Source organism: Neolamprologus multifasciatus, chromosome 4, assembly GCF_963576455.1.
Source record: "Neolamprologus multifasciatus chromosome 4, fNeoMul1.2, whole genome shotgun sequence".
In the NCBI taxonomy this organism is placed as follows: Eukaryota; Metazoa; Chordata; class Actinopteri; order Cichliformes; family Cichlidae; genus Neolamprologus; species Neolamprologus multifasciatus.
This window is the reverse complement of record NC_140442.1, coordinates 10609739-10635444: the sequence shown is the minus strand read 5'-3', so window position 1 is coordinate 10635444 and position 25706 is coordinate 10609739. Positions and strand designations below refer to the sequence as shown.

Here is a 25706-nt window from a genome sequence, read left to right as displayed (position 1 = left end):
AAAAACCCATTATTTTCATCCTTTTCGTGAAAACTAGTCATTGAAATGCCTTAAAATGACACCACCTAATAATAGCTTTGACACATAGTCACCTGACTTTCTTTGTTCCTCAGTCGTTGCTCCCCAATCTACACTCTTCACAGCCTCTGCCAAAATGCCATGTGACTCATACTGGTGTCTCAGCACAGTTGGCCTCACAGATTTCTCCTGAGTGGGTTGAATATCTCAAAGACTATATCAGAAGCAGACTGTTTATTGTTAATTTTATTCCTTTTTCGCACAGTTGTTCAAACAAATGTTGATTCCCAGCGGCTGATTTGTGTGTTCCTCCCAGCAGTGAGAACTGGCTGTGAATAAGCACTTATCTGTTGGTCGGATCACTTCGCCGTCCATACGTTACGACCAACCAAACAAACACTGTTTCTCCAGCTTTTCCTTTCATCCACACATTTTCCCGTGTGACATTCGAAGGGGAGTTAAATGTGGAAGCTGTATTTGAAAAATATAGCTGTTGTACGTGAAACTGAAAAAGCTGGCTCTCTCTGCAACACACAGGCTTCTGCTGCCGTTTTCTCCAGGAAGAAATGAAATCTCATCTTTATAGAATCAAGCTTCTTCTATCAACCCAAACAGAGGCTCTATTACAAGAACGCTGAATCTGTTTTGCTGCAGAAGAATTGGTTTCATATTCCCCATAATTCAGGCCTTTTTTCAGCACCTGCATCTACAGCTACATGCTTTCACACACATGCCTACAATCCACTGCTCCTATGTAGCTATACTGTGTATTTTCACAGCCTCCAGTGGTGATAATCAATGCAGCCAGTCAATAAGCAGTACTCTGTTTAAGGTCCGCAAATCTCTCAAAGAGGCGTTTCCTGAAATTGGATGTGAAGGTTGAGTTCATATGAGGCTTTTTAGTAATTACAGCAAGTGTGTTAAATGAAATGATTAAAGATGGAAAGAGTGAAAACCATGATTGTACCTTTGTGAGACGGTCGAGTCCATCAGTTGCTGAATAAAATTAGCAGCTGAGTAGAGGGTGACTCATATTTAAGAGAATAACTCGTCATTTAGATCTTCTGGTGTTAGACTGAGAGATTAATATCCTGTGTTTGGGATTAATAAGTGTGAGCCGTTCTTAACATTTGTTTTCCGTTTGTCTTTTATAAACACTTGTTGGGTTTTATCTCACATAAGCTTTTTATCTTATATCCTTGAAATGGATGCTGCTGTTTGCCTAATAACATAGATTCTCTTTAGTGTGCTCGTAGAAGAAGGCGGCTCGGTTTGCTCATTTTTGATGAAAAAATGAATACTTAAGGCTTTAAGTTTTTATTCACGAGTTATTACAACTATAATCAAGACTTAAATGATTTTGATTGTGTGTTTCTCAAAAGTTCTTCTTCATCGCTGTGCGGATTAGTTTACTCTACAGTGCCAGTTTCAGAATTAATTTTTTTTCTCTCCTTTATCCTTTTTTAAACTCTTCTACACAACCATCTCCACTTTGGACGCTCAGTGTCACAGCATCTATTCTCTCCTCTGCTTGAAACCATGCTACAGGCTACGTGTTATCTGCTCTCTTCAATAGGCATGTTAGCTTTGATGTCACACTACACAGATCTCGCTCTGCGGCCAGAGTGGGCGGCGACCCTGACTCAGACCAGACCAATTATTTTTGGCGGATGGTGACGTTCTCTTTTACAGTGGACAGCAGTGTGGATGTGTTCCTGTGCATGTGAGCAAATGTATGTTGTTTCCGTGGTCGTGTGGACCGGACACAGAAAACGCACCCAGTTTGCGGTGTGTTTCCTGCCTTCATTTTCACCTCGCCCCCTTCTCTGTTCTGCATTTCCTTCCTTCCAGCACTCCTCATTAAAACTAGCAGTAACCTGACCTCTGTGGTCGTGCTCGTGGTTTCTCACAGAGGATGTGAGACAAGATGACAAAGCTAATGGCTGCCCTTTGTGAAGTATTTTTAATCATGTTGATTAGAACACAAGATAAACCTAAACACACACTGGAGGATGATGCATTACAGTTTGTTTTTAATGTTTTATATTTTTAAACTATTAACATAACTGTGGTCTATCCACATGTCTAACTTTTGCTGTGTTTGAGTTTAGCACAGACGCTGCTACTAGCACCTGAACATTTTTAGAAAACACTGTTAGAAAAGACTAAGGATGCTTGTTTAAAGCAAAACTCATAATCACATTTATTTTGGTAAACACTGAGACCTTTCCAACATGATTACCATAACAGAAAAATATTGTTTTTCTAACTTGTTTCTCATGATACATCTTGAAACCAAAAGGCTTTCCTGTTGACCAAAACCTTTTTTTCTCGTCTTGGCTCAAGCTGAACTGAAACTGCCACAGTGGTACGGCCAGACAGTTTGGGTTCAAAGGAAGGAGAGAAACCAGAGTAAGCTGCGTTTATAACTAAAGAGAACGCAGCACAGCTGTTTAAGCCAAAATTGTAATAGAACATTAATTCAGATTAGTTACACAGGCTTACTGCTGACACGCTTTACTTTGAAAATGTCACAACTGTGTTTTAGTCCGATCTACAGCCTGTATATAGAAGACAGCCATTTGTTGGTGAACTCCAGCAGTGCAGCGTCGAGCTTAGCGTTATCATTGTGGTAGTCTTAGTGTTTTAAATCCGGACGTGACAAGTTAGGGGTGACGGTATGGTGTGAATGAGCGAGAAACCAAGAGACACTTCAAGCTCATTTTAGAAACTAGTACTACGTGTCAGTCAGAAAGTGGGGTTGCTCTAAAGCCTCCTTTACTGCCTTATTTGACTATACAGTGTTCGCTTGTTTATCGCAGGTGTTACATTTTAAAAATGACCCGTGATAGGTGAAATCCACGAAGTAGCAAACTTTATTTTTTACAATTATTATAGCTGTTTTAAGGCTGTAAAACCTCTCACGACGCACTTTATACACTTTTCTCAGACAGGCATCGACATTTTCACATGTGTCTCTCTTGTTTAAACACTCTCAAAGTTCAAACCTTTGTAGAAAAATAAGTCCAGTATTATAGAATGAAATCAAAGATCAAACCCTGTTTTCAGGTCCAGAACATGAGGACAGAGCAACATTAATGAATCAATGGTACAGAAGTAGAGGAAGCAAGAAGAATGAGTTGAGTAAAGTTTGACTTATCTGACCGTTTGGTTTCACTTAATGCGCCTTATAATCCTTTGACCTCAACACTGTTGTGTTTGTTGTCTTCTGCTAGCGAAGATATATGTCAATTTGACAAGCTGAACGCATTCTGTACTGTAAAGGAGACACAGCCCAAGATTGATTGAAAATAAGCTACACCCGATCAGGACGCAGAACACAATCTGCTGTAAAAAAAAAAAAAAATTACACCCCCAAAAATCCATGAAACAGCGAGGCTGCGAAAAGTGAGCCGCGATATAGCAAGGGACCACTGTATTGGGGACATAATTTACAAAATAGATATAATATTGTATTTAGTAAGACTTATGACCAGCAACTGAGCCTATAAAGTCTTAATGAAAGTCTTTACTGGTGTCACAGATCAAGAGAGCTGGGGCTATATTCCATTTAACCAAACCTCTTTGGTTATAAGGAATCGAGAATGGAGGTTTAACTTTTCAGACCTCAAATGGTTTTTTTTCCCTTTTTCTGGTTTCATCCGTCTCATGTGGATACTCCCACTTTCCCATTGTTATGCCTTTTCCCAGCAATGGATAATTTTCTCGCTGTTGCTCAAGCATGTTGTCATATTTACTTTGCAGCCCCCAATCCCAGTTTTAGCTGCACATACATTTCTTTCATTAACAATTCTTCCTCAATTTTGGCCTGAGCAAAGAAATCTCTGGTATTCTGGTTATTGCTCTTTCTACACAAGCTCCGTCCACTTCCTGTTTACACTGATACCTGCCCTGTGTACATAAACGGCCATGTGATATGTGATGATTTATGATGAATATGATGATAAATAAATAAGTCTAGAACTGCCAAACAAACATTATAGACAAACCGCTGTGCTAAAAGGTCTGTCCAGATGAAGATGGTTTTCTATGTGAAACAGTGTTTTAGGTTGAAAATGTATTGGCGCATATGAACGTTTATACCATATGCATACCACCTTAACGTCGCTAACTCATCTTGTGCGTCACCCTCAGTAATTATCTCAGCTGGGAATTTGCTTACTGCACCATTTCCATTGATGAAGCAATGAAAACTTCAGCCCGCTGTAGCTTTTTTTGACTGTGATCGGCCTGCACAATGACCCTTGTTCAGCCCAGTCCACATCAGCCCATACAATGAAGTCTTTTGTAGGGTTGATTCAGTCTGATATCATGCTGGAAACTATTTAGATGAGGATCACATGTTGTTCGGGCACGCCGTTTCTAAGATTCTCCTCTTACTCATTCAAGGGGAGAATGTCAAACCTCCTATAGACAATAAGATGGTTGTATGTAGTCTCAGGACACACCAGGAAGAGATGGTATTCACAAAGAAGACTGACTTACTTCCCTTTGTTGTGTAAAAAGACTTCTCGTTTTTAAGCTGTTCGCTTAACATGCTGTCAAACTGTGGGAGGTTTAATGAAAATACATCCCTGTCAGAAAGTCTGATGTGCATGCTATTGATCTTCTGATTATGGCATGTAGCACAAATAGAGATCTTTGACATTTTCATTATTTTGATCTGGTCTAACAGTCCTTGTTTAATTTGGATGCCAAAATATTTTCATAGTTTGGAATTGCCTTTCAGATTTATGAGACTGCAATTGCCTGTAAAATTGCTCCCTGAATAGCATTTGATTAATTTCATTATTACTTTATGCCATTGCCTTTCACTGCTTTTCTCAGAATATGCTGTAATGTTTAATATTCTGGCTTAATATCTAAAACATCTTCCTGAGATCAGATCGTTTCCTCGAAGGTATCAGAGCCTTGTTGAATTTCATTAAGTGCTCTCGACATGCATTTTGTGCGTACTTGCAATGTGCTCTCTTATACGCCACACAGTGCAGAGTTGTACATCGGGACTTAGCTGCTGCTGAATTTTCCCACACTGTTGCAGACAGGCTGGAGCTAGAGATTCAGCGCTTTGATGATAAGCTTCTACAGCAAACAAATGCAGCAGGTTTCAGGTCTGGCAGCTGGAGTCCAAGCCTAAAACTAACTGCTTATCAACTACTTAATCCCAAAGTGGTGAAGGCCATTTCACGGTCAAATGATTCAACAGGGTGGTACCTTATCTAACTGAAGAGACAGAGACTATGCACACAACTCTCTTGTTATTATGTGAAACTCTATCTAGTTGTCTTGGCATGTGTAGTGTGTATAACCCACGGTGAGGGAGTTTTTACTGTCTGCTGCTTCCTGAAGATTACAGACGCAAACAGCCCAATCAAATCATTTATCAAATGAGCTTTATTTTCCCTCCTTGTTCCACTAAAGTGAAGACAGGCCTTATCTATCTATTCTTAACAACACCGAGAATGACGACGCTACAGCTTAACTTTCCACGACCACATGCAGCCACCTGTATATGCCCAGCGGCTCCAGTAGGAGGTATGTTGTAAATAATTTACCTGTGCAGAATGACTGAATAATTCAAGCGCTGAATTAGACACACGTGTTGTTGCATATGTGACCAAAGTGTCTGCAAAAAAGAAGCGAGCTTTGGCTTGAGTAGAATTCATATCCAGGTGGGTGCTATTTTGTTTTTAAACACATTAAGATTCAAGGAATACGATATCTTGGTTTCATTGTAGTGTAACGTGTGTCAGCACTTCTTTGCATTGATTTCCTGTTGCAGGATATTAATGCGCGGTGAAGGGTGGGGACCTGTGCTGATAAAGTAGTAGAGCACAATTTTCTAGCTCCTGGGCAAGATATAAGGCTTTGTGACGGAAGGGAAGTGGGTGCAGGTCGTTTGATGGCGAATACAGATAGAACTTCTGGTGCCGGTTTCTTTTTACAGGGATAAACATCTAGTTCCTTATAGATAACTTGATGCGCTTTTTCACAGTTTGTTTTTTGTCAGAAACCAGCTTGCCACCCGGTGATCTGAAGCAGGATGTTTTTTTAATTTATTTATTTTTGTCTAGACGTACATTTGCAATCGACTTCCATAAATACACCACATGCACACAGCCTGCTGTTAGGAGGCCATTTATACTTTTGTACGCTATTCATATCTTTGGCTCGTGATCCTGTCATAAAGTAAACACTGGTGGGAGAGCCTAGCGTTGGATGCCATACAAATCTGACACTTGATACTGAAGCTACAGCAACTAAAAGGTAAAATCTGCTATGTTGAAAAAAATTATAAATCTAAAAGCCTGAGCTGAGATATTTGGAAAAACAAACAAACATGACAACGCCAGAGCTTTTCCACCCTTCTCGGCTGGGCATATCATCCATGCCCACCATCTACCTTGCCAGTCGCAGAGGGCTCACCCGCCCACTATGCCTGCGCCTCAGCTAGCTGTGACACTTGATCTAAGGGTCAGCTGCGTCGGATATTTCTGCTGCCTCTGTGTGTATTTTTTTTAATGTCGTAAGGGCTGGTTTGCTGTGACAGGCTGTCACATGTCACTAGGGTCAATTCGGATGACTGCAGCTTTTGCTGGCGCTCAGTTGCGCTTGACTCTCATGCCTGTGGCAGTGATTCGCAGAGTATTTTCTTTCCTGTAAAATATGCATAATAATCAGTGGAAATAGAGAGTGGCTTCAAAGTCTGGTCCACACAGCTTAATTTTGTTTTCCCACTGCTCTCATACTCGCAAGAGTGGCCAGAAAAGAAGTGACACGTTAGTGGCATGTTCTAATTACTCCCTTGGTTATATCATAAGTTGTAACTCTATCATCAAATCAACTTCCACAACTGGTGAAGTCACCTGGCAGTAATGTCCGCCGTGCAGTATACCACGTCTATTTTTAGCGCCTGTTTTCTCTTCTCCACGCCCGAATGAAATATCAGTAGCTTTGTAGTTTTGTCAGCCTCTTAATTCATCCCAGTTGGAGGCACAATGTGCTATATAAAGATCAAAAGCCACCTTCTACAATTAATGCGCAGATGGGTCTCAGATGCATGCAGGAACTACACAAGACACGAGCCTGCAGTGTTATTTTGTGCAAACAAATTATATTTAGATCATCTGTCAGTGTGAGATACCTCCACCCATTTTCCTTGAATGACTGTATAGCCATGAGTTTCTACTCATCATTACGAAATTCCCTTTGGGGAGCTTCTGTCAACTGCATATTGAGACTGATTTAGGAGTGTTTCAGCTGGATGACATTTAATTTGACGACTTTTTCTCTTTTTTTGTGCTGTGTATTTATGCTACAAAGAGCCTTTTATGAAAAGTGTTTCTAGTTACACTAGTAAAAGAATAACTAAGTAAGAGTGACTGCTTGAATAATGCGGTTTCCCTCCATTGTTTCCAGTGTTAAGTCTTGCCTCCAGCAAGGAGAGAAAAATGAGAAACAATGGATAGTAGGAGCATTTATAGTGAATGACTAACTGTTAGAGAATGGGGGAGTGAAACTAATATAACCTGTTTGTTCATTGTGTCCCTAACCTGTTAGTCTGTCTGGAATCTGCATAGATTACATACAAATGTCAAAAAATCCATCAAGCAAGAATGTTTAGGTAATGCATGAGTGCTAATTTAAAGCTTGGTTTAGTGAGAAAACGACCGCAGGAATTAAAATGAAAATGAAACCAAAATAAAGAGTATCAACGGAGGAATGAATGCTCGAGGCCAGGAAGCACTGGTGCTTTCATAAATCAGGTATCTTGATTTTTCACTTCTCAGATTAACCAGGTCATCCATCCTTCCTATCCAGCCTTTCTTCCTTTCCACCGTAAACCTTGGATGTACAAGCCATGCTGGGAACAAGCAGGACCCTACTTGGCCAGGCACCTTAGGTTCTGTCAGCCTCAGTGACACAGCTCTCTCAGCCACCCGAAGTGTGGTTGCAGCCAGTCTGCCTCCTGTAGAGCAGCACATAGCAGCAGAGCACACACAGTACCCGGAAACCAGCCAGCTCCTGTCCATAATTGTTAGACTTCATGTGGTTTTTGGCGCTGCCATTTTAGCTTGGCTTAATTTCTACCAGAGCTCTTGTGGAATGTGGGTATGGCATTCACTGAGATTATAAACGACCGCAAATGGAGAAGATTCCAAGACTGTACAAATGCGTCTCTGGGCTAATTATCTCAGAAATGTTTGATTCGTTAATTTGATATCTAAAACAACTGATATCGTAGAGTTTCATACCCTTGGTAAATACCTAGATAAGTCATTTGTACCGGGAAAAAAATGTTGTTGTAATGTTAGTGGTGATGAAAATGTAATGTAAGCGACTGACTGAGAGCCTTAGATCGTGAAGCAGGCGTGTGTGGAAAAGGGAATGTCTCTGATATAAAGGAGGTCACAGCCAGATTACTATTTTATTTATGAGAGGCATGTAAAACACAAGGGCTATGCGCCTATCCAAGGTGCTTCACATATTTGAAGCATGCAAGATGCTGGACAAAAACTGATATGTTGCAGAGAAAAATAGCACGGCCTCCGTCTGAGAGAAGCCTTTTCTCTCTCTTGCTTCTGAAAGTGTCCGAGGTAGCACTTAGAGCTTCATCCTCCAAGCTTGTCTTCTATTTGACTTTAAGCCTCACCTGTGACAGCTGGGCCTCTGTTGTCATAAGCTAATGTCTTTATGTGCATGACTGAAGACCATTTCCCAAGTGATTACATTAAATGATGGCATGGAAAACTTCACTGGGCTCGAGTTTGTATGCAGACTATAACGCAGCTTCCCAGACAGAGAATAAGAGCTCCGGTTATGCTTGTCAGCCCCACTCATTATGGCCCATTGGACGTCCCTGCACCTGGAGAGATGTCAGCTTGATCTCTGTGTTTTGTTTGCCTGTCTGTCTTCTGCTGCCTAATGTGTCCTGGAGAGGCAGAATGAAAAACAATCCACGCTGTCGTGGATCTCGTGATTGAGTAGGAAGTGTTAGTTTCTTACAAGGACCAGCTGACGGCAGGGAGCCAGTCTTGCGAGGCGCTGTCCTAATTTATGGATGTGGGTGTTTTCCCTTTCCCGCTTTAGATGTGAATCTTGAAGTCAAAACAAATCGTTTGGAAATATTTTTTTAAAAAGTAGATTTAATCATGGTGGTTGTGGTATGCACACATCAATCAGCAGTGGGAATGTAAACAGACACTTGAAATTGTTGCCATACGCCACGAGAGAAAAAAAAGTACAGTCACCTTCATAGTAGACATTCGGGTGCGTTTTAGCCTTGAGTCCCCAAGTGATTGCAGATAACAGTGCAATGTTGAGGAAAGGATAATCCAGCGCTCTGAATAAGTGCCAAAGACAGAGTTTAACTCCTCTTCCCCTAAGGATATCTGCTCCTGAAGGACATCCTGCCTGTGATGTCCAGTCTTCCTCAGACAGGGACCAGCCTTGAATCTGACCTTTTCCTTGCAGTGATTTATATTTTTTCACTGTGAAACGTGTGTTGGTGCAAGTCAGCAATGACTATACCCACTATTCCAGCTAAACTCCTCCACAGACACGAGTTGCGGGCCCATGCCAGGTCAGCTGCAATGTTGATTTTTGAGAGAGACGGGGGAGAAAAGACAGAAACAGACTTCCAAGGCATTTGGCTTGTCTGTCTGTTAAAAGTTAGAAGTTCACATTGGGATTTGACCAAATGCCCTTGCAGCCCATTGACCAGTAGACTAATGGAAAATTATAACAGTAGCATATGGCTGGATTAATCCTGCCACATCAAGTTATACTGGCATCTCCAGCAAGACTACTTTTACAGATGTGGAATGACTGGGACACAGTCCTTGCCATTCTTGCTGTTCCCGCTCTGCGAGATATACACAACATCTCTTTCAGCTGTCAGATTTTCTCTCTGATGTCATTTACATAATCTAAAAAAATGTTTAAAGAAAACGAAACTTGCGATTGCCTGTAAATGACAATCACTTATGCAAATACAGATGAGATGAGTGGGACGCAGCAGGCAGGAAAAGAGCCTAAAGCAGGAGGAAGCTTAGCGTTGAAACAATAAGAGTAAATTAGTCTGATTCCACCTAACCCTCCTTTATTTTCTGAAGTCAAAGCACCATCAACACAGCATTCAGGGCAAAATAAGTTAAAGAAGGAGTGGCCCAAGCCAAAGCAATCAAAACAGATTAAGTATAAATCAAAATTAGCTTCTGGGTGCTTCAGTTCAGTCCCAGTTTATGCCTGTCTGCAACCCTGAAGCGGATGCTCCCTCCTCCCTCCCTTCGCTGATCTGCTCTATATCAGGAGCCCTGCTGTTTGAACGAATGGCAAAAGTAATTAAATGTTGGATATTCTAGCTCGGGGCAAGAGAGATGGCTGTTGTTGCAACAGTGAGTGTGTGACTGGTGTCACACTTGTATTTTCCAAATGTTAGTGGCTGGGCAATGACAAAGATGAAGACAGTGATTGTTCTTTTGTGGATTTACATGCAAATTAAACAGATTAAACATAAGTGAAGTCACCGGAGGCCAAATATATGGGACAAAGTTGAGAATAATAAAAAAGTAAATACATTTTGGATGCTGTGATCGCTCTACTCATCAATCCCTTTGACTCATCACCAGCCGGCTTTAGTCCAGTCTGCGGTGATAATCTGGTATCGGGAAGTGTCACTCAAGGTCAAACAGCAGTTGTGATAAATACCTAATAGGTGCATGAGTCCAAAATGTTCCACAGGGAGAGTGAATGACAGATAAACCTCCAATGTAACACCCTTAAGTGTATGCTATTGTATTATAAAGATCCCGTCTAGATTTTCTGCGTAAAGTAGCACTTTCACAGCATTGCAGTGGGAGAAATGTCAGCATGTGACACAGCAATTATACCGGTGCCCTTTTATGAGCTTGCAAATTAAGAAATATCTGTCAAGAAGAGGTCAGCCATGTTTAAATGTTAACACACTGGCGATGACCCTGCTGGTCTCATTGTGATGCTTTCCTTCCAGCTCTGCTGAGATCAACTGACAACACTTCCCATCATCACTTGGGCTTGAAACAGAAGCCTGTGGTGCATTAAACTGGCGATGTGGAGCAGATGTGGTCACTAGAAGGCGTGGACATTTTTTTTAAGACGCTTGAACTGTAGAAAGAGAAGTGAGGACATGACCCGGTGTGGCTGATGAAAGCTTGAGTCAAAACCCCTGATGTGATTTTCTTTTAAAAATGAATGAAGAAATGAACTGCCATTGTGAGAACAGCCATGTGAGGCGTTTTAACCTCATGAGAAGCCCAGTCAGAGCTTGCACAAGGACAGGGAAGGGAGTTATCAGATTTATTTGGGTTTTTTTTTTAAACCACTCTATAGTCTCACAAGTTCACACGTTTCCACTTTAAAGATAGGCAGTCAGTTATTTTGTTCATTCCTCCAAAATGCTGACTGAACAGCTGATTAAATCAATGATAAATGAGTACAAAAAAATTCATAGGGTAGTGCTTGATCTGAAGTGCCAATGAGTAGAGTAAAGGGGGTTAAAGAGTGCAGATTTTCATGGGAATTAGGAAAATAATAGAAAACATACCCAGAGAAGTGAAGTTAGATGATGGGACAATTAAAGGAAAGGCTGGTGATAACAAGGCTGCAGCTACAGACGGGGCTGTCTGATGCTGATGTATACTGAGCGCCTCCTGTGGTCCTCGGGTCTTGTCGTGGGAGCACATACACAGTCATTAGTCTCTTGTAGAGCTGCTTTTAACCGCAAAGAAGGATTACATTTGATTTTTAACTGTAGAGTTAAGGGATTATGTTGAAACCTGCTAATTTCCTCACACCGAAAAAGATATTTATTGCTTAAAAAAAAAGACTTAAGATGATCTGTTTTAAGGAAGGAGTGAGCTGTAGACTATTCTCAGTGGTTTCCACTTTACTGTTTGATAACCAGAGCTGTGTGAAACTGTGTGAACGCCCATGCTTGAATCAAATAAGGGGCCTTAGCACCCTCTTGTGAAGCACTTCTGCAGCACAAAATCATTGTGATCACCATGTTTACAGCAGAAAACACATGTGCATTGTGGCCCTGTGTGTGTGTATTTCTGTTAATTGCATTTAATACATTGAGGCTCATTATATTAATGCCATCTGCTCCTTCTCTGTGTGCATAGCTGGCAGGCCTGGGGTGGGACAGAGAACATGGCTGAACCACAGCGGGAAAGCACCAGCAGCCTGCAGAGGAAGAAGCCTCCCTGGCTCAGGCTGGACATTCCCACGACTCAGATGTCACTAGATGAGCCTCCCACATTTGTTCAGGTGCTCTTTCCCTTACTTTTTGTCACTGTTGTCATTTATGTCACGGCATGTGTTAACACTTTTCCAATAAATCTTCTCCTCTGCAGCCGGTGAAGAGACAGGGCTTTCTGCGCAGTATCAGCATGCCAGTCGAGCCCTCTCACCTCCAGTCCCCACCCCGCGATGTCTTTGACACACGGCGGCCTGTCTTGCAACGCCAGTCATCCATCACTCAGACCATTAAGAGGTAAAACACTTGTTGTTTTTTTATTGCCGTCACCCACAATATGGAAGTTTAGGATTAACACTTCAGGAAGCTTTAGAATTTTAACTTTAAGAACTTAACAGTTCCTTAGCAGAGTAGCATGCAGTGAAGCTGTAGCCCACGTCTTGTTGGCTATAGTTTGTGACTTTAGTTTACAGATTATGGGATGTCATGCAAAGTTAAATAGTGGATGGTGGCATGTTAAAAAGTAACTTCCCCTCCCTCACCCTTTTCCAAATTTCCTAACTGCTTCCCGTTAACATCTTGATGTCCTCTGCCCGGTATTACCTTCCTAATTTTGGAACTCTAAATGAAAACCTTTACATAACAATCTGCTTTGCTCTCTCCGCATGGCTGCCACAGCGCTATCCAGCTGCACATTTCCTTTTCACTGCCTGTTGTTGTCTTTTGTCTTTTCTTCTCCTTCCCCTTTCTTGTCCCTTCTCGCCACCTCGTGGTCCTGCTCTGCCTGGTCACAGCAGCAGGAGGGTTCACTTTGAGCGGATTAACACAGTGCCCGTTAAGGGGCAGCGGGCTGCACGGCGCAGCACCAGGAAACACCACTCTCTCTCCAGAACTCTGCTCAGGTACGCCAGGATGTGTTTGGTTCAGAATGAGGCTAGAGATCTGTAATTACTGAGTTCACTATTATAATATATGGGCTTGATACTTTTGATGCAGCCTTAGACATTTGATCGGTATCAGTCCAGCTTCCAAATCACAGGAAACCATTTCTCTTTTAGTCACTGGATGTTGCATCCGTGCGTCATGTCATCACCACAAAGACTTCTTTATAAATGAGTCAGAAGGGCATGCAAAACCAAAAGCTGTTATTTTCCTGTTACTGTTACAAACAAATGTTGTAGTAATGGCCAATAATGGCCATCTGCCAAACAAATCACAAGATGTATATGTTGTCTTAGAGCAGTGCTCATTAGTGAACCAGCATTTTAAGGATGACATGCCAGATTTGATGGCCCCTTTAGATTAGAGAGTATGTTCCTGGGCAGTGACAATGACCAGGCATAATCACGGAAGCCAAGCTGACGCAATAAAAGGCTCTCAACGTCTGTGCTTATCACGCAGTCCTATCACCAGCATACACTTCAAGAACTAAGGGTCACACAGATATTACATCGTCTTAAGGAAAGGGGGAGCTTAAGTATACATAAACACCATCAAATTTCCACCTAGCCTTCACTCTGCAGCTGGCAATTAGTGCAGAAACAGCTAGCTGGCCTGAATTTTCCTTTGAAGAATGTTTCCACTTCCACTTCCTGGCCTCGGGGAGCTGTAACATTGTTTGCTCTGGTAGTTATTAGGCTTCAACTTAAACAACATGATTGCATGTGTATACATCAAGGGTTACCAGAATGTGCCGGTGTGCAGAGTGGGACACAAATAAAACTTAAAAAGCATCCTTATTGTGTGTTTAATGGGATTTGCTGTCTGCTGGTGTCAGTTAAGATTAGGAAAGCTTAGTATGTTGGATTTTATTTGGCGCCTCAAAACTCAACTAGTTCCTAAAAGTGCGTGACTACACTGCACATAAATATTTGGAGTGTGTAAATGTGTGACTTTCCCAGTGTATCTGGACATATGCAGTACATGCCTAGACTTGTTCCCTCTCCTGTGCCCATTACTTACACTATCTAGGGCACCTTTTTTACACCGTGGGAGGTGTTGCCTTGCATGTTTGCCGACCAACTCCTCTATATATTGCAAGGTTCTCTCACTCTGTCTTTCTTTAGAAAGGTAGGTGAATTTAATATCTCTGCGGGAAATGAAGCTGAAAAGTTGGTGTTTGTGGTTTTAAGGGGAACGGCGGACTGGTTTGGAGTCAGTAAGGACGGAGATGCCACTCAGAGATGGCAGAGGAAAAGTTTGCGCCACTGCAGCCTGCGCTATGGAAAGCTAAAACCACAGGTGATCCGAGAGATGGACCTGCCCAGCCAGGACAACATCTCCTTGACCAGCACTGAGACTCCACCTCCTCTCTATGTCCCCTCCTCACAACATGGCATGCAAAAGGTAAAGGGACACTTTGACACTACATGTTTAAAAAAACCAAACTGATCTAATTTAGCAGAGAGGACATGAAAATAACACTGCTCAAATGACATTACTGTGTAAGTGCAATAAAAACTTATCTAGCAGGTGTCACGCTGTTTATTTTGTTTGTGATTGCAATTAAATGTGTAATTTCAATTTAAAAAAAATGAAAAAACACAAGTATTTATGGCCTTAATTAAAGAGGGGAACTTCATCCTGAGAAATTTTTAAAAACATGTATCTAATATCTGAGGTAAAACATTCTTGTGGGATCTGCCTAACTTGTTGATCCACTGATCTCCAGATTGTGGACCCACTGGCGCGAGGAAGAGCATTCCGCATGGTGGAGGAGGTGGATGGTTACAGCGTGCCCCACACCCCCATCACTCCTGGAGCTGCTTCGATTTGCTCCTTCACCAGCTCCCGCTCAGGTCTCAATCGGCTGCCTCGCCGACGTAAGAGGGAGTCTGTGGCAAAGATGAGTTTCAGGGCTGCAGCGGCACTGGTCAAGGTGGGAGAGAGGGATCCAGTAAACAGATTACATTCAAATACATGCAGTCTTTATAAAAATGAGCATTAATACTGTACAATAAAGAGTAAAACACTTTTGCATGTGGGCTCTATTTGTGCTGGTTCACTGATTTCTCAGGGGCGCTCATTACGGGAGAGCACTCTAAGACGGGCTCAAAGACGAAGCTTCACCCCCGCAAGCTTCATGGAGGAAGATGTGGTTGACTTTCCTGATGAATTGGACACATCCTTCTTTGCTAGAGTAAGACTGGACAAATAACAATATTCTTGTTCATGTTTCAAAGCCCCTAATCGCATCTTCTTTGTAGGATATTCTGATGCACGAGGAGTTGTCCACATACACAGACGAAGTCTTTGAGTCACCGTCTGAGGCGGCCGTGAAGGAGGCCGAGCCCAGCAGCAAGAAGGATGAGACGGAGCTGACAGGCAGCGCCCTAGATAAGACGGAGCTGGAAAGAAGTCATCTCATGCTGTGAGTTGCCACAGGGTTTGTCAGTGAGGCTGTGCTGATAATTTTAACATGAATCTTCATTCCTGGAAAGCAGTTTTCTCATGAAAAGTGCAAAACATATATGAGTCAGACAGTAGTGTTAGTTTAGATCAGTGTCTCCAAAAATCAAAATATAATAGACAATATAAAAAGCAATATATAAACTGACAGTGTAGGTTTGTGATTCTGGTTGGCGATGTTGTCTGACATTATCACAAGTTGGAAATTTGTTCTAAAAGACAATGCACTATCTGATGAGGACATACGTCTCCCTTTTATTTCAGACCTCTGGAGCGAGGGTGGCGTAAAGCCAAAGAAGGAACTCCTGGACCACCAAAGGTGCCCTTGCGGCAGGAGGTCGTGAGTGTTCACGGACAGCGGCGTGGGCAGCGCATTGTTGTTCCTGTCAAGAAGCTTTTTGCCCGAGAGAAACGGCCTTATGGCTTGGGCATGGTGGGGAAACTCACAAACCGCACCTACCGCAAGCGCATTGACAGCTACGTCAAGAGACAAATAGAGGATATGGATGACCACAGGTACAAAACTTCTCACTAATGAGCAGTTCTACCCCACAGTGGGTGATGTTGATGGATGTGTAGCTGCTGCTTATTAAACATGTTCTTTGTCTCTTCTAGGCCTTTTTTTACATACTGGATCACCTTTGTCCATTTGCTCATCACTATCTTGGCTGTGTCCATCTATGGTTTCGCACCTCCAGGCTTCTCCCAGCATGAGACGGTTGATTCTGTGAGTCCAGGCTCAGATGGGGGATGTATGTGCATTGACGCCTTGGCAATTTTCATCTTTCAATAATGTGTAACCTTTCTTTTTTTGTGTGTGTGATAATTCAGGTTTTAAGAAACAAAGGTGTGTATGAAAATGTCAAGTTTGTACAGCAGGAGAACTTTTGGATTGGGCCCAGTTCGGTAAGCTGTCTTTGATTGTGTTTCTTTTTGTTTGTTTGTTTTTTTGTAATTTGTTCTTTTTTTAAATTTTAGAGTTCATGCATAAATGTCAGCAAATTATTTAATTTTTTCCTTTATACCTTTATCCATTCATTTTTAGGAAGCCCTGATCCACTTGGGGGCCAAATACTCTCCATGCATGCGCCAAGACCAGCAAGTGCATGATCTCATCAGGGAAAAGAGGGACATTGAAAGAAACTCTGCCTGCTGTGTGCGCAACGATCGCTCAGGCTGCGTCCAAACCTCAGAGGAGGAATGCTCGGTCGGTAAACAACCCTTTATATTGGGATCCTTGACATTTGCAGTTCTGCATCAAAGAGAAGCCGTGGGCAATGTTGATTTCTTGTTTTCAGAGTACTCTGGCTGTGTGGGTGAAATGGCCGGGGCATCCCAGCACTCCCAAGTTAAATGGTAAAGACAGACAGTACGGTTCAGTGTGCCATCAGGATCCCAGGTAAGGCGCGCTAGTAGTTTCAGTGGTTGAAGCTTGCAGTGTTTATTTAATGATAACGACACTGTACTGCTATACCTTCTGTGCTTCCAGGATATGTCTAGAGCCTGCCTCAGTGTCACCTCATGAATGGCCTGATGACATCACCAAGTGGCCAGTGAGTATGCTGAAACGCTGCTTGGTTTTGAGGCCCAAACAGAAGAAGGATAGATCAGATTGTGATTTTTCTCAAGAGAGTCCAGGATTTAAATCTAGAGCTAGGCCCTCCTGTGTGGCGTTTGCAGGTTGTCCCTGTGTTTGTGCTGGTTTTCTCGAGGAGCTGGTACCCTCAGCGCTGCAGGGCAACCACCCACTGTTCCACTACTAAGGATCGATTAAATGTATTAAAAGAGTTTTTTAAATCTCACATTTATTGCTCCGACTGGTAAATCCTGACACCCTTCTAATATTTATGTTATACCTCAAAACACAGAAATTCTAGATCATTTGCAATTTAGCAATGTTATCATTGTTCTCCCTGCTACTTTTATACTATTCTCAGTATAAAAAATGCTTGTTTTTGGTGTAGCTGAGTTGTAAAAGAAAATAATTTACACTACAGAATTCATTCTGTTTTATTTTAAAATATTTGCCTTGGATATAATCAGGATAAATTGACTGTTGTTCCCTTTTCCCCTGGCTTTTAGGTTTGTACCAGGTACAATACAGGGAACCATACCAACCTGCCTCATATAGACTGTACCATCACAGGCCGACCCTGCTGCATTGGAACCAAAGGGAGGTGAGGAGAGAAACATTTATTCCAAATAAATTGCACACTGGATGAATAAACACTTGATTCACTTGCTTAACACATGCCGTTTGCTTTCTTCAAGGTGTGAAATTACATCCCGGGAATATTGTGACTTCATGAAGGGCTACTTTCATGAGGAGGCTACTCTTTGCTCTCAAGTAAGCAACTCTGTTTAATACAGAAAAAAGGAAAAAAACCACGTTTTTTTTTTAATGTTTAATGTTTCTTTCCAGTTTTTCCATTCCTTGTTTTGGGTTTTCATTATGACTGTGTGATGTTATTATGTCATGACACCGTGTTCTGCCCTTTCTTTAGGTGCACTGCATGGACGATGTGTGTGGACTGTTGCCTTTCCTCAACCCTGAGGTCCCAGATCAGTTTTACAGGCTCTGGCTCTCACTCTTCCTCCATGCTGGGTGAGTCAGTCGCTGGCAGTAGCTGCTCATTCAGCTTTCTACCTGGCAAAAGAATCAAGCACTACTAAAAGTAATAGTTGGAAAGTTTTAACAGGTTTTGTGGTGTTTAGTTATTGTTTCAAGACAATTTCTAACATGAGCTGGATTAAACAAAAAGAAAATAATAATAATAATAACTAATTTCACCAACCAGAGGGACAATTAAGCAGACCTGTTCTTCTTATCAGACGGTGGAAATGGTCCACGTCAGGGTCTGTGTTAGCACCAAGCAGCGAAGACAGAAATGATTAAAAGATCTGAATCAGGCAGGTTTATCCACCCAAGATGTTTGCCACACACAAGGAAATTGGCTCTTGGTATCAATATGTCCTCGTATCACAACAAATCAAATACAGAGGCATCCTCAACACATATATGAAAGATGAATAGATGGGTAATAGAAGACAACAAAAGGAGGTGAGGACAAATAGTGCCTTTACAGACAATGAATTATATGTGGTCGGTTCCTGTTTGTTTATTAAAAAAATACACACTGAATGGGAGAATATGCCAGTTAAGAAGTGTTGAAATAGTGTTGGCTAGTTGATTATGTAGGCACCTGAGTACTGCAGGGATGACTTTTTCATTCTTTAAATTATATTATATTTATTGGTTGCTAACTGTGCTCTACACTTTTTGGAATAGTGCAGAAAATAAGATAATATGCATATAATAATAATATCATAAGGTTTCTCATACTTATGTGAGTTTTTGGCACAACAAACTTCACAAATTAATGCATCTTTCATTATTACTGAAGCACAAATGCAGTCACATAAAGTAAGTAATAATATCACCAGTCCAAGTTCAGGTGCTTGGCAAAATGAAGATGAATTTTCAGGAAATCCTCTGTAATATCATAATGCCACTTGTTAGCAAATGGCTTCTCTGGAATACATAAAAATGAAGAACTCGTGGGTAGTTTAGTTTTGTTTTGTAAAGTAAACACAAAAAGATTTTAAACTGACATGTGACGTGTTCGTTTACCTTGCAATTAGAAGTGGTCACCCATAGGCGAGAGTGGTGCATACTCTATGTGCAACCGGCAATTTTTACTTATGTGCGACTGAACTATAGAGCAATTAGTAAATAATAATGTTCCTTAGTTTGCACAATAATGTGTTAGATATAAATACAGTTGCCCAAACTGACATTTTAATATTTGACGTGTCAGATAGTGACAGGAGTGCACGCTGCATGAATAGGCAGAGAAGTGACAGGTTTTCGGATTCTTCTTGCTGACGCTTCACTTGTCGTTGCCACATTTGACTCCTGCAAATGTTCTTTGGTTTGGCAGCTCTGGGTTCATTACCCTGTTAGTAGCGCATCCTATAAAACTGCAGCATTCAGGAATTTCCTTTTTTTGTACATATTTTTCTTTTAAACCAGCACATTTGTGCAACACAAATTCAAGGGAAGCTCTGTTCTCCCCTCCATTGTTGGGGGGGATTTAATTGTTCTCTGTCTTTATTCCTGTTTAAAAGTGTATATATAATAATGTTATTATAATACAATATCATTAGAGAGATAGGGGCAATCTTCTTATCAGATGAACCAGCAGTGCCTCATATGCAGTTGGCTAAAGTTACTCCAGCTGTTTTCCATGTGTTCCACGTATTCATTACTTGCAGTTATTCGCAGTATATATCAGACTGTCAGTTTCTCTTTGGTGTAGTTTAGACCTGTCAGTCAGGCAGCACAAAGAGCTGACCTTAAGAAGAGCAGTGCTTCATCTTTATTCAGTCTCTTATCTCTCTCCTGGGTAATTAAACAAAGTGCCCTCGCTACACGAACTCATTAAGCTTCAGTGAGATGGAGGCTGATTTTGCTGTTGAGCAAAGTCATTCCCACTCGACACTTGAGGGGCTTGCCTCTTCAACACAGAGGGATTATCTTCCCAACACGTGCGGCTTTTCACCCACATTCACTCGCGCATCACACTCGTCACACATATGAACTATTTGTCATTGTCTGTCCTCGCAGAATCCTTCACTGCCTGGTGTCGGTGGCTTTCCAGATGACCATCCTGAGGGATCTGGAGAAGCTGGCAGGCTGGTTGCGCATTTCAATCATTTACATACTCAGTGGCATCACTGGCAACTTAGCTTCAGCCATTTTCCTGCCCTACAGAGCAGAGGTGATCACCAGCTAGACACAATACCTTTTACAAAATGACAAGTAATTTTGATCAGATATAAAAGACTGAACAGCTCAATGTGTTTTCTCAAGCCTGTGTCCCTCTCGATGCTGTCTTTGTCTCAGGTGGGTCCAGCTGGCTCGCAGTTTGGGATTCTGGCCTGCCTGTTTGTGGAGCTGTTTCAGAGCTGGCAGATCCTGGCGCAGCCCTGGAGGGCCTTCACCAAGCTGCTGTGTGTGGTGCTCTTCCTCTTTGCCTTTGGGCTGCTGCCCTGGATCGACAATTTTGCCCACATTTGTGGCTTCATCTCTGGCTTCTTCCTGTCCTTCGCCTTCCTACCCTATATCAGCTTTGGCCGCATGGACCTGTACCGCAAACGCTGCCAGATTATCATCTTCCTGCTGGTGTTTGTTGGACTCTTTTCAGGCCTCGTGGTGCTCTTCTACGTCTACCCAATCAAGTGTGAATGGTGCGAGTTGCTCACCTGCATACCCTTTACAGACAAGTTCTGCGAGAAGTATGACCTCAATGCTCACCTCCACTGAAGTGTGAGCACTGCAGGAAGGCATCAGGTCAAAAGACACGGACTGGCTGGGGGATTGTCTCCCTCTTCTATGTGGACTATGATAATATGCTTGTGTTATTTTACCCAATATGAATACCCATACCACTCATCATAAGGACTTATTTTCATCATCACTCCTTCACTGTCCAGTGAAACAAAGCTAAGGCACTTGTGAACCTCACCAAAACACCTAGCTGTCCTGCAGAAATGAGAAAAGCCAGCGCTGGAACAATGAAGATTTTCTTTTCCCTTTTTTTTTGTACATTCACCCTCCAGGCAAAAGATTTATTAATATTATTATCCAGGCAACCTCATACAAAAGCAGGGACAAAAATCAGATATTGATACCTTTGGTGCCTTGTTGATAAATGTACCAACTACTGCCATATTTTTGTTACATTATGCTGAGCACTCGAATGTTATCGCTCCTTTTTTTTTTTTTTCGTTTATTGCTTCTCAAGAAGTGATTACTGTTTTGAACACGGTAGTGTTTTAGCTACCTGTCTACTCACATGTATTTGAAAAGAAAAGTAAAAAAAAATCTACAAAATGAAAATGTCTGCCTCTCCTGCTTGAGCACATGATGAAGTATTTAAACTCATAAGAATTCAAACAAAACCGCAACAAGCTATGGAATTGTATTACAGCTTGGATTTGTATGGTTTATAAAAATAGTATTGTATTTACACTGAGATGTTGTTTACAGTAATTGCCTTCTATAAATAATTAAAAACATTATTCATCTATTGTACAAGTGACAGAAGACTAGATAAATAGATAACTGAGAAAAGCAACAGGTTCATTTTGTTGCTTGAGCACCTAAATCCACTGTTGTTCCCCTCAGGCCTTAACACAGACTTAACTCCATGTTCAGTGGATCAGGGGACGCATTAGGATACCGAACCCAGGCCAGCTATATTCGTGTCCTCTTTTCTCCTGCTGCAGTATTTTGTGCTTGACAAGAGTCCATGTTAGAAATAAGTGGAGTGGAGAGTGCAGGGTAAGGATTGAAGGACTAGCAGTCGCTGTTCCGCCGTGAATACGCCTGTCCACATAGAGTGTACTCCATCTCTTGGAAGTGCATGTTAGATACTGTGACGGCTGATGGCCCTATCTCCTTGAAGCCAGCCTTGAGGTAGAAGGGCACGAGGAAATCCTCGCAGATCAGCAGAGCTCGACGGAGGCCTGGCATGCAGCTCACGTACTGCAAGTAGCGCCACAAGATGATGGAGCCCTTTCCCTGCTGGCGACAGTGGCGGTGCACAGACAGCACATGGATGTGCACAGTGGAGCTGTCTGGGACATGCTGTGTCATGGCCTCCTGGAAGACCGTGATTAAATAGAAGTGATGTTATTAAAAAAAAAAAAAAACAGAAAATGAATGCGCCACAGAATCACAGTCATTTCACCAAAATCAGGCAATTGTGAAATACCTGTGAAAGCCTCTCCTTGTCCCAGCCAGAGCCGATGATGAAAGCTACCAGCTGTCCCTCTTCAAACCAGCCCAGAGACAGCTCAGGGCACTGACCCAGGAAGTTAAGAACTTCATCCAGGGTAAGCGGACACTCTCCAGACACCGATATAAATGCTGGGGAGGATTTTAGAGAGTGCGTCAGTTTGTGGGAGGAATGAAAATGAAAGCATGAAAGAAATATGCTCTCACTAACTCTGTAAATGGCACTAAGATGAAGTTACACATTAATATGTTTCTTATATGAAATGCAACAATCTTGCCCAATGACTTGCCTTCTCTTTCAATCTCAAACACACTGATGGCATCCTGTGGTGTGAGGTTCCTGAACTCGCTGGCTGGGAGTGTGTGCCGCCTCTGTTGCAGAGGGTTGTCCACCCTGACAGGTGTCTTCTGAAAGAAGGGTTTGAAGAACAGTAAGCCACTGACCTGTTGTGTCATGATGCCTCAATACAGCAACAACAGGAGCTTCTGATTATTTCACACAGTTCCTCCTGTGAGTCTGTCTCCTTTTTTCCAGCCTTTTTGTACTAGAACTTTTAGTAGCAGTCAGATAAAGTTAAACCCTGCTAACAAAACCTCCCGTGTCCTGCTTTTCCCACAGCTGAGTCCAGTCTTAGTCACCTCAGCTGGCAAGATGCTGACCTTCTCGCCTCCCCCACTCTCTCTCCCTCCTCCTCTTTTTTAACTGATCTCTAAGTGGCTGCTTCCAAGTAGGATAGCTGTCTGTGCACGTGCCACCAAAGTCTTTAAATCCTCTAACGTTAAACAGCAGACTTTATTGTTCTTGCTGTATTTTTTATGCGCTTTATACTTTGGATTTGGTTTGCACTGCCACATTAAGAGATTGACAAGTCTGTAGCTGCAGCAGTTCAGTAAGAATTTTTTTACTTATTAGTATTCAGAAAACTTTAATCATTCCAACACTGAGATAAACATTTGAATCAACCTTGTGTCAGAGTAGTTACAGAAGTCTTTTTTTAGTTTTTGTTAGAATATCTTTTTGTAATGGTAATATCCTGCCCGCACAGATGGAATAACTCAGGCAGATTAATTGTAAAACTGTGAACCTTCAGTATGAAAAAAAGCGTGTTGTTTAGATACTAGTTTTCATGGGCACATGGATATTGGCACATGCACATTTGCATGTCCTCTGGGTTTTGTCTTGTTCAGCGTGGGGATGTGCAGGACATGGTGTGACTGTTGTGGTGATGCTCGTGTTTTTAGAGACCAAGGGCGTCCGGGCTAATTTGACTGAACCGAGTAAGGAGGAGAGATTTTATGTGGATTGCTGTGGGGGGGATTTCATGCCTTAAAGAGATTTAGCACAGGCTAATTAAATGAGAGCGCACTAGCATCAGCTTGCCTGGGGTAAACCTGTTTACACAGACGTGTTTAGCTGTCAGCACAACAGTAGAACACTCTGAGTTCACTCTACAGCAAACCACTTCATGTCATGGAATAAAACCACAGTGCTCTATATCACAAATTCTTGTTTATAAGAAATCTTAAGTGGATGTGTATGCATTGCATTCCTTAACTTCTTCATCTAATAAACTTTTTCATTGGATTTTCCTTTGTTAAGACTGAAAAAAGAAAGCCTTATTTCTCTGGCCCCAAGAGTTTTATATTTTATACTGCAGTTATTTGGCTGTACAAATACTTTCTCCAAATGGCCTCAACTATTATAAAAGGAACATTATTATTAAAAGGATTACTCCTTCATACCACTCCTCCCTTTGGCCTTGGGCTGTAATGATGTTTTGTAAATCTCATTTATTCTGTGTTATCTGGACAGCCTGCTAATCACAAATACAAGAACATCTATGTGAGCCGGATCATCAGATGTCAGGCATGTACACGGCCAGAGATTGCGTTACCTTTTCTGACCTGGGAATCTGTCAGTGCTGAACACACTGTTACAGTTAAACAGTGACAGAGTTGACTTTCACTCATTCAGACAAACTTAGAAAAGGAAACGGACCTCTGACGCTCAAAGGTGTAAGCATGTGAAAGCTGATTAAACTCTGACGTTATGTAAATTAGCCTCGCTGACCCACTGACCAAAGTGTCATAGATCTAATCTAATGTGTGCGTGTGTGTGGATACACACATACTGCACACATGAACATTTTTACAGTGTATTATGTTTTTACAGGCTAGCTTGAAGCGAGCTTGTGTAACCGAATCCTCATTAAACTTTAAACTGGCTTACAGCTGTTGTTGTCTGAGCTGGGCAGCAGCTAATCATGACTGCACCAGACGGGTGGAAAATTCTTACTGAAATGAGCTGTCGTTCATTTCTTTATTCTTCTGGGATACATTATATCCATTTATTTAAAGATCAGACTAGACTTCATGTTTTAGATGTTCTGGTGATTTATTTGTGGGTTTTTTTTAATATGGGTGTAACCTCCTATGTGTGTGTTATCATACATATATTTGCACATTCATGCATATGTAGGTTCAGGATAGAGAATTCCCTTAGACCTTCTTCACAGTCAACGGTCCCTGTGAAAAATACACTGAAATGTGATCCAAAGCTACACATTTCCTTGGCCATGTGGCCAGTAGAGAGCAGTGTTCACTGTGACAGAAGACTCCTTATTATCATGTTTATACACAATAAAAGAGTATGCACACTTTTAATTTTATTTGATAATATACATAATATTTATTGATACTAGACTTGCCAGTATTCTGTTTGCTATTGTGCACACAGCAAAAAAGAAAAAAAAAGAGAAGACAGACTTTGATAGCTTTGAATTTTTCTTTGCTTTTCATCTTTTTACATGACACAGTGCATAACATAGGAAACTGTGCTATCACTGAACCTTTTTGGGTGTGACCAAGTATTTGTCTACATTTAAAGAACACAGATTTGTATGTTTTTATCAATTTCAGGACCAACATCTTCAGCTGAGGCTTGACAGATTTGATATTGAGTGATGACTGCAAACATCATTTTACATCTCTTCTGTTCTTCATCCACTACTAAACGTGTGTGCTTTTCTTCACGATGCTTGTAATTACCTTGTAAAACTCTGAATCCTTAAACTTCTGGGCTAATTTCCTACATCTACACAGTAGCAAATGTCACCGTTTTACTGTCAAAAACTTGTACATTTGTCAGCATTAAACTGGAATCTGTGAGCTCTACAGCATAATATTGTCTTAATAGAATTGTGTTCTTGTGATGATCAG

General features: G+C 41.7%; 2 protein-coding genes across 5 annotated transcripts in view; one reads left to right on the top strand and one right to left on the bottom strand.

Annotated features, from left to right (window-relative positions):
• rhbdf1a (rhomboid 5 homolog 1a (Drosophila)) overlaps nucleotides 1-25669 on the top strand; it is a 33300-nt gene extending 7631 nt beyond the window's left edge. The window contains exons 2-20 of one of the 4 annotated variants that reach the window (XR_014873620.1): nucleotides 12204-12348; nucleotides 12435-12574; nucleotides 13072-13179; nucleotides 14410-14623; nucleotides 14949-15155; nucleotides 15294-15416; nucleotides 15484-15647; nucleotides 15950-16201; nucleotides 16301-16412; nucleotides 16517-16591; nucleotides 16731-16892; nucleotides 16984-17084; nucleotides 17175-17238; nucleotides 17768-17862; nucleotides 17957-18032; nucleotides 18190-18290; nucleotides 20313-20466; nucleotides 20592-22998; nucleotides 23107-25669. Coding sequence is in view for 3 of the 4 variants with exons in the window: in XM_085156194.1 (XP_085012320.1) it covers nucleotides 12232-12348; nucleotides 12435-12574; nucleotides 13072-13179; nucleotides 14410-14623; nucleotides 14949-15155; nucleotides 15294-15416; nucleotides 15484-15647; nucleotides 15950-16201; nucleotides 16301-16412; nucleotides 16517-16591; nucleotides 16731-16892; nucleotides 16984-17084; nucleotides 17175-17238; nucleotides 17768-17862; nucleotides 17957-18032; nucleotides 18190-18290; nucleotides 20313-20466; nucleotides 20592-21011 (2685 nt within the window). In the remaining variant the exon portion in view is untranslated. Of the gene's footprint in view, nucleotides 1-12203; nucleotides 12349-12434; nucleotides 12575-13071; nucleotides 13180-14409; nucleotides 14624-14948; nucleotides 15156-15293; nucleotides 15417-15483; nucleotides 15648-15949; nucleotides 16202-16300; nucleotides 16413-16516; nucleotides 16592-16730; nucleotides 16893-16983; nucleotides 17085-17174; nucleotides 17239-17767; nucleotides 17863-17956; nucleotides 18033-18189; nucleotides 18291-20312; nucleotides 20467-20591 lie in introns of all 4 variants that reach the window. The other 3 variants (XM_085156196.1, XM_085156194.1, XM_085156197.1) reach the window with 3 other exon arrangements.
• On the bottom strand, nucleotides 21447-22943 carry aanat2 (arylalkylamine N-acetyltransferase 2). Its single transcript, XM_085156210.1, has 3 exons — nucleotides 22778-22943; nucleotides 22465-22619; nucleotides 21447-22352 (listed from the first exon to the last, which is right to left on the bottom strand). Exons 1-3 carry the CDS (start codon nucleotides 22941-22943, stop codon nucleotides 22047-22049), a joined length of 627 nt encoding a protein of 208 aa, XP_085012336.1. The 3' UTR covers nucleotides 21447-22046.
• Nucleotides 25670-25706: the final 37 nt, after the last annotated feature.

Bases quoted from the DNA above. Each gene is read 5' to 3' on its own strand.
- aanat2 (XM_085156210.1), bottom strand. From the start codon at position 22,943: ATGACACAACAGGTCAGTGGCTTACTGTTCTTCAAACCCTTCTTTCAG. The intron at 22,620-22,777 runs GCAAGTCATTGG...AATCCTCCCCAG, and splicing joins GTTTGAGATTGAAAGAGAAG to CATTTATATCGGTGTCTGGA. The intron at 22,353-22,464 runs GTATTTCACAAT...ACGGTCTTCCAG, and splicing joins ACAAGGAGAGGCTTTCACAG to GAGGCCATGACACAGCATGT.